Below are 12016 nucleotides of genomic sequence, written 5' to 3' on the forward strand. Positions count from 1 at the left end.
CCCACCCATCCACCATCCATCTACCTGTCTATCCCCCCACCCATTTGCCCATCCATCATCCATCCACCCTGGCAACCATATGCCGTGTGCCCTGAGTCCACTGTGTCCTGAGTCACCGTGCTCTGAGTCCACTGTGTCCTGAGTCCACTGTGTCCTGAGTCACTGTGCCCTGAGTCCACTGTGTCCTGAGTCCCTGTGTCCTGAGTCCACTGTGTCCTGAGTCACTGTGCCCTGAGTCACTGTGTCCTGAGTCCCTGTGTCCTGAGTCCCTGTGTCCTGAGTCCTCTGTGTCCTGAGTCCCTGTGTCCTGAGTCCACTGTGTCCTGAGTCCCTGTGTCCTGAGTCCCTGTGTCCTGAGTCCACTGTGTCCTGAGTCCACTGTGTCCTGAGTCTATGTGTCCTGAGTCCCTGTGTCCTGAGTCCACTGTGTCCTGAGTCCCTGTGTCCTGAGTCCCTGTGTCCTGAGTCCACTGTGTCCTGGGTCCACTGTGTCCTGAGTCCCTGTGCCCTGAGTCCACTGTGTCCTGAGTCACTGTGTCCTGAGTCACTGTGTCCTGAGTCCACTGTGTCCTGAGTCACTGTGTCCTGGGTCCACTGTGTCCTGGGTCCACTGTGTCCTGAGTCACTGTGTCCTGAGTCACTGTGTCCTGAGTCCCTGTGTCCTGAGTCCACCGTGTCCTGAGTCCACCGTGTCCTGAGTCCACCGTGTCCTGAGTCCACCGTGTCCTGAGTCACTGTGTCCTGAGTCCACTGTGTCCTGAGTCCCTGTGTCCTGAGACCACTGTGTCCTGGGTCCACTGTGTCCTGAGTCCCTGTGTCCTGAGTCCCTGTGTCCTGAGTCCACTGTGTCCTGAGTCCACTGTGTCCTGAGTTCACTGTGTCCTGAGTCCCTGTGCCCTGAGTCACTGTGTCCTGAGTCCACTGTGTCCTGAGTCCACTGTGTCCTGAGTCCCTGTGTCCTGAGTCCCTGTGCCCTGAGTCACTGTGTCCTGAGTCACTGTGTCCTGAGTCCACTGTGTCCTGAGTCCACTGTGTCCTGAGTCCCTGTGTCCTGAGTCCACTGTGTCCTGAGTCACTGTGTCCTGAGTCCACTGTGTCCTGAGTCCCTGTGTCCTGAGTCACTGTGTCCTGAGTCACTGTGCCCTGAGTCACTGTGCCCTGAGTCACTGTGTCCTGAGTCCACCGTGTCCTGAGTCCCTGTGTCCTGAGTCCCTGTGTCCTGAGTCACTGTGTCCTGAGTCCACTGTGTCCTGAGTCCCTGTGTCCTGAGTCCCTGTGTCCTGAGTCCACTGTGTCCTGAGTCACCGTGCTCTGAGTCCACCGTGCTCTGAGTCCACTGTGTCCTGAGTCCACTGTGTCCTGAGTCACTGTGCCCTGAGTCCACTGTGTCCTGAGTCCCTGTGTCCTGAGTCCCTGTGTCCTGAGTCCACCGTGTCCTGAGTCCCTGTGTCCTGAGTCCCTGTGTCCTGAGTCCCTGTGTCCTGAGTCTATGTGTCCTGAGTCCACTGTGTCCTGAGTTCCCTGTGTCCTGAGTCCCTGTGTCCTGAGTCCACTGTGTCCTGAGTCCCTGTGTCCTGAGTCCACTGTGTCCTGAGTCCCTGTGTCCTGAGTCCCTGTGTCCTGAGTCCACTGTGTCCTGAGTCCACTGTGTCCTGAGTCACTGTGTCCTGAGTCCACTGTGTCCTGAGTCCACTGTGTCCTGAGTCCCTGTGTCCTGAGTTCCCTGTGTCCTGAGTCCACTGTGTCCTGAGTCCACTGTGTCCTGAGTTCCCTGTGTCCTGAGTCACTGTGTCCTGAGTCCACTGTGTCCTGAGTCCACTGTGTCCTGAGTCCACTGTGCCCTGAGTCCACTGTGCCCTGAGTCCACTGTGTCCTGAGTCCCTGTGTCCTGAGTCCACCGTGTCCTGAGTCCCTGTGTCCTGAGTCCACCGTGTCCTGAGTCCCTGTGTCCTGAGTCCCTGTGTCCTGAGTCCACCGTGTCCTGAGTCACTGTGTCCTGAGTTCCCGGTGTCCTGAGTCCACTGTGCCCTGAGTCACTGTGCCCTGAGTCACTGTGTCCTGAGTCACTGTGTCCTGAGTCCACCGTGTCCTGAGTCACTGTGTCCTGAGTTCCCTGTGTCCTGAGTTCCCTGTGTCCTGAGTCCACTGTGCCCTGAGTCACTGTGTCCTGAGTCACTGTGTCCTGAGTCACTGTGTCCTGGGTCCACTGTGTCCTGGGTCCACTGTGTCCTGAGTCCCTGTGTCCTGAGTCCACTGTGTCCTGAGTCCACTGTGTCCTGAGTCCACTGTGTCCTGAGTTCCCTGTGTCCTGAGTCCCTGTGTCCTGAGTCCCTGTGTCCTGAGTCCACTGTGTCCTGAGTCACTGTGTCCTGAGTCCCTGTGTCCTGAGTCCCTGTGTCCTGAGTCCCTGTGTCCTGAGTCCCTGTGTCCTGAGTCACTGTGTCCTGAGTCACTGTGTCCTGAGTCCACTGTGTCCTGAGTCCACTGTGTCCTGAGTCACTGTGTCCTGAGTCACTGTGTCCTGAGTCACTGTGTCCTGAGTCCACTGTGTCCTGAGTCCCTGTGTCCTGAGTCCCTGTGTCCTGAGTCCACTGTGTCCTGAGTCCCTGTGTCCTGAGTCCCTGTGTCCTGAGTCCCTGTGTCCTGAGTCCACTGTGTCCTGAGTCACTGTGTCCTGAGTCCCTGTGTCCTGAGTCCACTGTGTCCTGAGTCCACTGTGTCCTGAGTCACTGTGTCCTGAGTCCACCGTGTCCTGAGTCCACCGTGTCCTGAGTCCACCGTGTCCTGAGTCCACCGTGTCCTGAGTCCCTGTGTCCTGAGTCACTGTGTCCTGAGTCCCTGTGTCCTGAGTCCCTGTGTCCTGAGTCCACTGTGTCCTGAGTCCACTGTGTCCTGAGTCACTGTGTCCTGAGTCCACTGTGTCCTGAGTCCACTGTGTCCTGAGTCCACTGTGTCCTGAGTCCCTGTGTCCTGAGTCCACTGTGTCCTGAGTCCCTGTGTCCTGAGTCACTGTGCCCTGAGTCCACTGTGTCCTGAGTCTATGTGTCCTGAGTCTATGTGTCCTGAGTCTATGTGTCCTGAGTCCACTGTGTCCTGGGTCCACTGTGTCCTGGGTCCACTGTGTCCTGGGTCCACTGTGTCCTGGGTCCACTGTGTCCTGGGTCCACTGTGTCCTGGGTCCACTGTGTCCTGAGTCCCTGTGTCCTGAGTCCCTGTGTCCTGAGTCCACTGTGTCCTGAGTCCCTGTGTCCTGAGTCCCTGTGTCCTGAGTCCACTGTGTCCTGAGTCCACCGTGTCCTGAGTCCACCGTGTCCTGAGTCCCTGTGTCCTGAGTCCACTGTGTCCTGAGTCCACTGTGTCCTGAGTCCCTGTGTCCTGAGTCACTGTGTCCTGAGTCACTGTGTCCTGAGTCCACTGTGTCCTGAGTCCCTGTGTCCTGAGTCCACTGTGTCCTGAGTCCACTGTGTCCTGAGTCCCTGTGTCCTGGGTCCACTGTGTCCTGGGTCCACTGTGTCCTGAGTCCCTGTGTCCTGAGTCCACTGTGTCCTGAGTCCCTGTGTCCTGAGTCCACTGTGTCCTGAGTCCACTGTGTCCTGAGTCCCTGTGTCCTGAGTCCACTGTGTCCTGAGTCCCTGTGTCCTGAGTCCACTGTGTCCTGAGTCACTGTGTCCTGAGTCACTGTGTCCTGAGTCACTGTGTCCTGAGTCCACTGTGTCCTGAGTCCACTGTGTCCTGAGTCCCTGTGTCCTGAGTCCCTGTGTCCTGAGTCCCTGTGTCCTGAGTCCCTGTGTCCTGAGTCACTGTGTCCTGAGTCCACTGTGTCCTGAGTCCCTGTGTCCTGAGTCCCTGTGTCCTGAGTCCCTGTGTCCAGAGTCCACTGTGTCCAGAGTCCACTGTGTCCTGAGTCACTGTGTCCTGAGTCACTGTGTCCTGAGTCCACTGTGTCCTGAGTCCCTGTGCCCTGAGTCCCTGTGTCCTGAGTCCCTGTGTCCTGAGTCCACTGTGTCCTGAGTCCACTGTGTCCTGAGTCACTGTGTCCTGAGTCACTGTGTCCTGAGTCCCTGTAACCTGAGTCACTGTGTCCTGAGTCACTGTGTCCTGAGTCCACTGTGTCCTGAGTCCCTGTGTCCTGAGTCACTGTGTCCTGAGTCACTGTGTCCTGAGTCACTGTGTCCTGAGTCCACTGTGTCCTGAGTCCCTGTGTCCTGAGTCACTGTGTCCTGAGTCCACTGTGTCCTGAGTCCACTGTGTCCTGAGTCACTGTGCCCTGAGTCACTGTGCCCTGAGTCACTGTGTCCTGAGTCCACTGTGTCCTGAGTCACTGTGTCCTGAGTCCACTGTGTCCTGAGTCACTGTGTCCTGAGTCACTGTGTCCTGAGTCCACTGTGTCCTGAGTCCCTGTGCCCTGAGTCCCTGTGTCCTGAGTCCACTGTGTCCTGAGTCCACTGTGTCCTGAGTCCCTGTGTCCTGAGTCCCTGTGCCCTGAGTCCCTGTGTCCTGAGTCCCTGTGTCCTGAGTCCACTGTGTCCTGAGTCCACTGTGTCCTGAGTCACTGTGTCCTGAGTCACTGTGTCCTGAGTCCCTGTGTCCTGAGTCACTGTGTCCTGAGTCCACTGTGTCCTGAGTCCCTGTGTCCTGAGTCCCTGTGTCCTGAGTCCACTGTGTCCTGAGTCCACTGTGTCCTGAGTCCCTGTGTCCTGAGTCCCTGTGTCCTGAGTCACTGTGTCCTGAGTCCACTGTGTCCTGAGTCCACTGTGTCCTGAGTCCACTGTGTCCTGAGTCCACTGTGTCCTGAGTCACTGTGCCCTGAGTCACTGTGCCCTGAGTCACTGTGCCCTGAGTCCACTGTGTCCTGAGTCACTGTGTCCTGAGTCACTGTGTCCTGAGTCCACTGTGTCCTGAGTCCCTGTGTCCTGAGTCCCTGTGTCCTGAGTCCCTGTGTCCTGAGTCCACTGTGTCCTGAGTCACTGTGTCCTGAGTCCACTGTGTCCTGAGTCCACTGTGCCCTGAGTCCCTGTGCCCTGAGTCCCTGTGCCCTGAGTCCCTGTGCCCTGAGTCCACTGTGTCCTGAGTCCCTGTGTCCTGAGTCACTGTGTCCTGAGTCCACTGTGTCCTGAGTCCCTGTGTCCTGAGTCACTGTGTCCTGAGTCACTGTGTCCTGAGTCACTGTGTCCTGAGTCACTGTGTCCTGAGTCCACTGTGTCCTGAGTCCACTGTGTCCTGAGTCCACTGTGTCCTGAGTCCCTGTGTCCTGAGTCCCTGTGTCCTGAGTCCCTGTGTCCTGAGTCCACTGTGTCCTGAGTCCCTGTGTCCTGAGTCCACTGTGTCCTGAGTCCACTGTGTCCTGAGTCCACTGTGTCCTGGGTCCACTGTGTCCTGGGTCCACTGTGTCCTGGGTCCACTGTGTCCTGGGTCCACTGTGTCCTGGGTCCACTGTGTCCTGAGTCCACTGTGTCCTGAGTCCCTGTGTCCTGAGTCCACTGTGTCCTGAGTCTATGTGTCCTGAGTCCCTGTGTCCTGAGTCCCTGTGTCCTGAGTCCACTGTGTCCTGAGTCCACCGTGTCCTGAGTCCACCGTGTCCTGAGTCCCTGTGTCCTGAGTCCACTGTGTCCTGAGTCCACTGTGTCCTGAGTCCCTGTGTCCTGAGTCCCTGTGTCCTGAGTCCCTGTGTCCTGAGTCCACTGTGTCCTGAGTCCACTGTGTCCTGAGTCCCTGTGTCCTGAGTCCACTGTGTCCTGAGTCCCTGTGTCCTGGGTCCACTGTGTCCTGGGTCCACTGTGTCCTGAGTCCCTGTGTCCTGAGTCCACTGTGTCCTGAGTCCCTGTGTCCTGAGTCCACTGTGTCCTGAGTCCACTGTGTCCTGAGTCCCTGTGTCCTGAGTCCACTGTGTCCTGAGTCCACTGTGTCCTGAGTCACTGTGTCCTGAGTCACTGTGTCCTGAGTCCCTGTGTCCTGAGTCCACCGTGTCCTGAGTCACTGTGTCCTGAGTCCACTGTGTCCTGAGTCCCTGTTTCCTGAGTCCACTGTGTCCTGAGTCCCTGTGTCCTGAGTCACTGTGTCCTGAGTCCACTGTGTCCTGAGTCCACTGTGTCCTGAGTCCCTGTGTCCTGAGTCCACTGTGTCCTGAGTCACTGTGCCCTGAGTCCACTGTGTCCTGAGTCCACTGTGTCCTGAGTCCACTGTGTCCTGAGTCACTGTGTCCTGAGTCCCTGTGCCCTGAGTCACTGTGCCCTGAGTCCACTGTGTCCTGAGTCCCTGTGTCCTGAGTCCACTGTGTCCTGAGTCACTGTGTCCTGAGTCCACCGTGTCCTGAGTCCACCGTGTCCTGAGTCCCTGTGCCCTGAGTCCCTGTGTCCTGAGTCACTGTGTCCTGAGTCACTGTGTCCTGAGTCACTGTGTCCTGAGTCCACTGTGTCCTGAGTCCACTGTGTCCTGAGTCCACTGTGTCCTGAGTCCACTGTGTCCTGAGTCCCTGTGTCCTGAGTCCCTGTGTCCTGAGTCACTGTGTCCTGAGTCCCTGTGCCCTGAGTTTGCCCCTTGGGTTTTCCGTGAGAGCTGCGCCTCCCGGGGAGCTTGGCCCTGCCCCCTGGGAGATGCATCATGGCCCCAGCCCGTGGCTGTCCATCTGCACCCCTGAAAGGGAGGCTCCCACTGAATGGCACCCACTGGGAGGGGGCAGCATCACCCACCTGCTCCCATGATGAGGCCCGGGGCGCTGTCCTTGGTGTGCACGGTGCCCGACACATAGGGGTTGTCTGCCCAGCGCAGGTGCAGATGCAGGTGACAGTCAGGCTGCAGGGGGAAGGGGGCGTCAGCAGGGGAAGGAGTGTCTTGGGGAAAGCTGGGCCTGTGGGGTCTGGGGAGAGGGCAGGGCCTGGGGCCCTTGGAGGAGTGGAGGGGCAAGAAGCAGGGCTGTGCTGGCCACTAGGGGGAAGGACCAGGACACGTGGTCCAGAGGCCCCGGGGTGGCGGGAGGTGGAGTGAGACCAGCAAGGCATCTGGGGGACAGGTCCATTCTCTGCTCTGGATTAGTGGCCCTGCGTCATCTGCTTGAGGGTCTCTGCTTGGCGGAAATGCCAGAGCTCACGGCTGGCCTCAGGCGCGTCGGCCCTCCCAGGTCCTTGCTGAGCACTTGGCCCCCTGGCCTGGGTGGGACGGGGCTGAGGGAGAGCCGTGCCTTCTGGGGCTCCTGCCCAGCCCAGCCCAGGCACAGTCCTGCTTGCTCGCACTTGGGCTGGAGGTGGACTCTGTGGTCACTGGACACTGCAGGCACAGGCTGAGGTCCCTTCTGGTGCCCTGTGGGGCCACTGACTGCCACATATTCCTCTCTCCAGCTGTCTCTCCTGGGGCAGGGGGGTCTCCTGGCACTGACCAGAAGGCAAGGGCAGGTGAAGGGCAGGCCGGGGCTCCAATGCCCCATGAAGGACACAGGACAAAAAGCTCCGATGGTACCAGAGCTGCCCAGGCACGTGGCAGATGGGGCTGGTCCTCTGAGCCTGCCAGGGCAAGGGCAGGGGACCAAGGGTGGGCTGGTGCCCAAGAGCTGGTCCTGACAGAGGTGAGCCGGGCACTGGGCTGGTGGGCTGCAGGGAGCCCCTGGCCCTCAACGACCTCCCCCAGGTGCTGGGGGCGCTCTCCAGAAGGCCAGCAACCATCACAGACAGACAGATGGATGGAGGGAGAGGGCCGTGTTGCCAGCCACCCAGCACCCAGCTCCTGCCTCTGCCTGTCTAAGGGACCCCCCGGGGGGCCCAGCACAGGGTTTCTCTTCAACAGTTCAAAACCATTTCCCCACCAAGAGGCATGATGCTGAAGCAGATCTGATGGCCCCTCTAGTGACAGCACCTAGTCTCCCCAGCCCTGCCAGCCCCATGGCCCCGGAGAAGACACCCACCCTGGAGGACCAGAACAAAGGAGGCCAGGGAATCCGCGGCCTCTGGATCCACGGAGGAGCCCAAAGCCGCTGTTCCAGGGGCTGGTCCAGGGCCTCAGCCCCATCACCCTCTCTGTTTTCCAAGCCTTCTGCCATGAGCAGGAATCGCTCCTGGGGAGACAGGCCCCTGGTCCACCTGACACCTGAGGCTGAGCGGGGCCCGTCCACCACGCCCAGGTGGGAAAACCCGGCCTCCCAGTGGGGCTTTATTTTGGTGTCTTTTGTGCCCTGTGGGCTCCCATGTCCCTTGCTCAGGTGCTTGAATGCCTGCCTGGGCGCTTGCTTTCTGGTTCGCTTCCATTTTTATAATTTTAGGGTCGGGACATAATCCTGCAAAGGCCATTTCCTCACTGAGTGCGTATTACAGATGAGAACCGGTCCCAGCAGAAACTTGCTTTGGCAGATTAATACGGCTCAACTCTGCCAGGAGCACACGCCCTCCGCCCTTCCCCGCGGCTCTGTTCTCGGTGGGCGCTGACACACGGACTCAGTCCCCACACAGCTGGGCAGGTGTCGGGGTCCCCGGGGGTCACAGGTGGGGGCCTGAGCAGGGCCCCTGGGAGGGGAGCAAGGGATGGAGCTGGGCAGAGAGCAGGCCGCCTGGTGTGTGCCGGGCGGAATCCCAGCAAGGCAGGCGTCCTCTGCTGTGCTCTGGAGGCCGGGTCGGGCCCACCACGCGCAGGCGCAGGCCCTGGACAGGCAGAGCCAGGCTTCCTGCTTTACACATGGGAGGACTGTGGCAGAGCAACGAGGGGGTTTGGCCGTCCCCTGTGGGGGGTCCTGCCCGAGAAGAGCTTGCAACTGGCAGAGTCAAACAGAGAGGCAAGACGCCCAGTGGGGACTCCTCAGTGGAGTGGACAATGGGCAGGGTCTCCAGGTGTCGCTAGGAGTTCTGTGGGCAGGGAGAGGGAAGGGCATCCTGGGCTTAGGGACAGTGGGCGGGGGTTCCTTGCGGCTTGCTCTGTGCTAGGGACTGGGAAGGGTGTGCAGGCCATTTCACGTCCCCCTCACCAAAGGCCACCAGGGACTGCTATCCTGTTCCCTTCCAGCAGAGGCTCAGAGGCAGAGGGACGCAGAACGTGGCGTCAGCAGGGGGCTGAGCTGCAGCTGTCAGGTCCAACCCTGGAGCAAGCTCCGGCCCTGCCCTTCCTGAGCAGCCCACGCTGGCAAAGGTCAGGCAAGCTCCCCACAGAAGCCAGGAGAGAGGCCCTGGGAGAGGTGGGCCCCCGGGCAGGGGACGTGAGGGCCTGGATAGACCCATGGCCCGGCCAGCCTCTTTCCTTGCTGCAGCCGGCTGTGAGCTCACCTCAAGCCAGGGCCAGGGAAGGCCAGGGCTCCTAGCGCTGCCTTGCCCTCCTCACCAGCAGGGGCCACACGGGGCTGGGCACCCAGAAACTTGGGGACTCTCTAGGATGTAAGGGGCCCTGCACACCTGTGTCCATGCAGAAGCATCCCCAGGCGGGTGGGTCCCGCATAGGAGCCCGTGGCTTGGCCACCCCTTGGTCCCTGCTCAGGGGCCTGTGGCCTCTGGTGGCAGGTATCACTCTATGCCTCTCACCCCCCTCGAGCAGAGTATGTCCCCAGACCTGGCTGTTGGCCAAGGAGACGTGGCAGGTGCCACAGGTGGGCTGGGAAGCTGCTGGCTGCCTCGTCTGTCCTGGGAACCCACCTACACTGGCCCCAGAGTGGGGAGGCAGGACAGGAACATGGTCACTCCCTCCCTGCCAGCCTGGGGACCCAGGGAGCCTGTCCCTGATTGTTTGACACGGCACACCGTGGCTACAGCTCCCCGGGCCTGTCAGTCTCTCTGCCCCTCTCCCCATGCCCAGGGCGGGGACTCACATGTCTCAGGTCCTTCAGTCACCCCCAATGCCCCCGGGGAGGCAGCAGGCACCCCATGTCCCCACAGAGGGCAGAGCACTCACGGGCTGGCAGTGGGTGGGCTTCCCATTCATGTCGGTGCTGGGCGGCCTCAGGTGGTCCCAGTCGCGGCCCTTGTTGTAGGTGATGAGCGTCGTCACCTTCCCGTCAACCTTCTGGTTGGCCAGGAAGACCCCTTTCACCCCTCTGACCTGGGGAAAATGCAGGGAGGACTGTGAGGGCCTGTGGCCGCTCTCTAAAGCCACACAGCCACCGTGCCCCTGCGGCCTGCTCGGCCGGAGCTCCTGCTAGGGGTGAGCCGGGCCTGGGGCAAGGCTTCCAGGCCTGGGCTCCAGGAGGCTGGTTCTCTCAGTTTCAAGGCCTGGACGATTTGTGCCACACCGAGTTGTGCTCCCAGGACCAGCTGACCACCTGATGGTGAAGCAGGTCCCCTGGCCTGCCCATGACCCCAGCCACGGATCTCATCCAGAGCTCAGGGCTCACCTCACCTCACTCTGTCGGGCCTGCAGGTCCCACACCAGGGCTCTGCATCTGGGTCCCCTCCTGGGACTCCAGCAGCTCAGCTGCCACTGGGAACGTCAGGAGCAAGGGCCCGGGGGTCCATGCTAACCCAGAATGCTCGGGATGGGCCCAGGCTGTCACTGCTTTCTCCCTCAAGAGTCCCAGAGGCCCAGGGCTGTGGTTCGCCCACACCCAGGGTGGTCACTAGTTGACCTGGAGGACAAGTGCAGGTTTTCCGTTCCTCAGTAACACCCGCACTCCCGCCCGGAGATATTTCTGCAGGCTCCTGCTGCGTGGATGTCTTGGGCCCATTTTCTGTGCTGTGAACAGGCTCAGGACTCCTGCTCGCCCACCTGTGGGCAGCGGTCGGCCTCAGCACAGGGCTTGCTATTATTTCTTGCAAAACACCTCAGGAGACTGAGGCTCCGGGAGCTGTGTGGAACCCCAGGTTCTGCACCCAAGGACTGTAGTTACGCTGATGGAAATAACAGTCATCAGTGGCTTCTCAGTGGCAGGCGCTGAGCGAATACAGGCCACTGTGTCACTCCTGCAGCCCCAGGAGGCTGGTGCGTCTGCCGTCCTCAGTGTGCAGGTCTGTGGGCTGTCCACCCCCTGTGGAGCGCTGGCGGGACAGGGTGGGGAGTGGAGCGTTAGCGTCCTCCTGCTGTGACAGAACATCGCAGGCAGGGCTTGGCCCTCCAGCTCTGCAGCTCAGGAGTCTGACAGCGTCCCCCCATCCCGTCAGCAGGGCTGCACCCCTCTGTAGCTCCAGCAAAAGTCCTTAATTCCCTCCAGGCCCCTTGGCCCTGCGAGGTGAAGGTCATGGTTCGGAGGACTAGGATGTGGACATTTGGGGGGCCACGATTCTCCCACAGTCGGGAGGGGTTGAGTGGCCCTTCAGAGGTGGACCCTGTGGCACTTGGGGGCTGGCTTCATGGGGTGATGCAGGGCAGCAGGGTCGTGCTCTTTGCCTGGGGACCATGGTCTTATAGGCACAGGCGGGTGGAGTTAGAAACCCAGCAGGTGCCTAGCGCTGGGCTGCTTCTCGGCTCTTGAGCCAGCTCTGACCCATGGCGAACCACGCCCGGTCCACTGTGGGCCTGCAAGGCACAGTGGGAGGCCGTGACCCGAGGTACACTGCCTGGCCTCTGCCCATGAGGCTTCAGGGTGCTCCTGCTAGGGTGGCAGCTGCAGGCTGCCGACAACCTGCACCACGGTGGCGGTGCTGTCTCTTGCTCGCCACTGTCCTGGAAGGCGAGGACTGGCCTCCAGACTCGGCACCAGCACAGGCTCCTCCAGCCAGGCCCAGCTTCTCAGTGAGAAGTGGCTCCAGGCCCAGGCCCCAGGCCCCAGGTCATGGGTCTGAGCCTGACTGAGCTCTGTGCCCAGCTGTGGGCCTGTGGCGAGCTTAGCCATGGACAGTGACGGCCTGGGACCACAGAGGGCATGCTGGGGGAGCTGGATCTCTGCCCTGCAGGAGAGGGCACGAGGAGCTGGTCCTGGCTCAGGGCCCTGGGCACAGCCCTGCGGGCTCTGGGCTGCGGCTCACCCGGCTCTTCACTGACACCCAGTCCTGTCACCCCGGGGTGCTCCCGGCCTGCCTGCAGAGTGCTGAGCCCTCCTGTGCTTGGGAGTAGCTCTGACGAATGGGGTCCCTCGTAACCCACTGTTCTTTACTTTCCCAGGACAGTGGCACCTCAC

General features: G+C 60.8%; 1 protein-coding gene across 2 annotated transcripts in view; it reads right to left on the reverse strand.

Annotated features, from left to right (window-relative positions):
- The window catches only part of SORCS2 (sortilin related VPS10 domain containing receptor 2), a 350209-nt gene that overhangs the window by 33458 nt on the left and 304735 nt on the right, over positions 1 to 12016 (reverse strand). For both annotated transcript variants that reach the window (XR_014023270.1, XM_081303853.1), the window contains exons 10-11: positions 9859 to 10005; positions 6690 to 6792 (exon numbers count right to left, since the gene is read on the reverse strand). Coding sequence is in view for 1 of the 2 variants with exons in the window: in XM_081303853.1 (XP_081159979.1) it covers positions 6690 to 6792; positions 9859 to 10005 (250 nt within the window). In the remaining variant the exon portion in view is untranslated. The remainder of the gene's footprint in view (positions 1 to 6689; positions 6793 to 9858; positions 10006 to 12016) is intronic.

The sequence above is a fragment of the Spermophilus citellus genome (assembly GCF_964194105.1).
Source record: "Spermophilus citellus genome assembly, chromosome: 8".
Taxonomy (NCBI): Eukaryota; Metazoa; Chordata; class Mammalia; order Rodentia; family Sciuridae; genus Spermophilus; species Spermophilus citellus.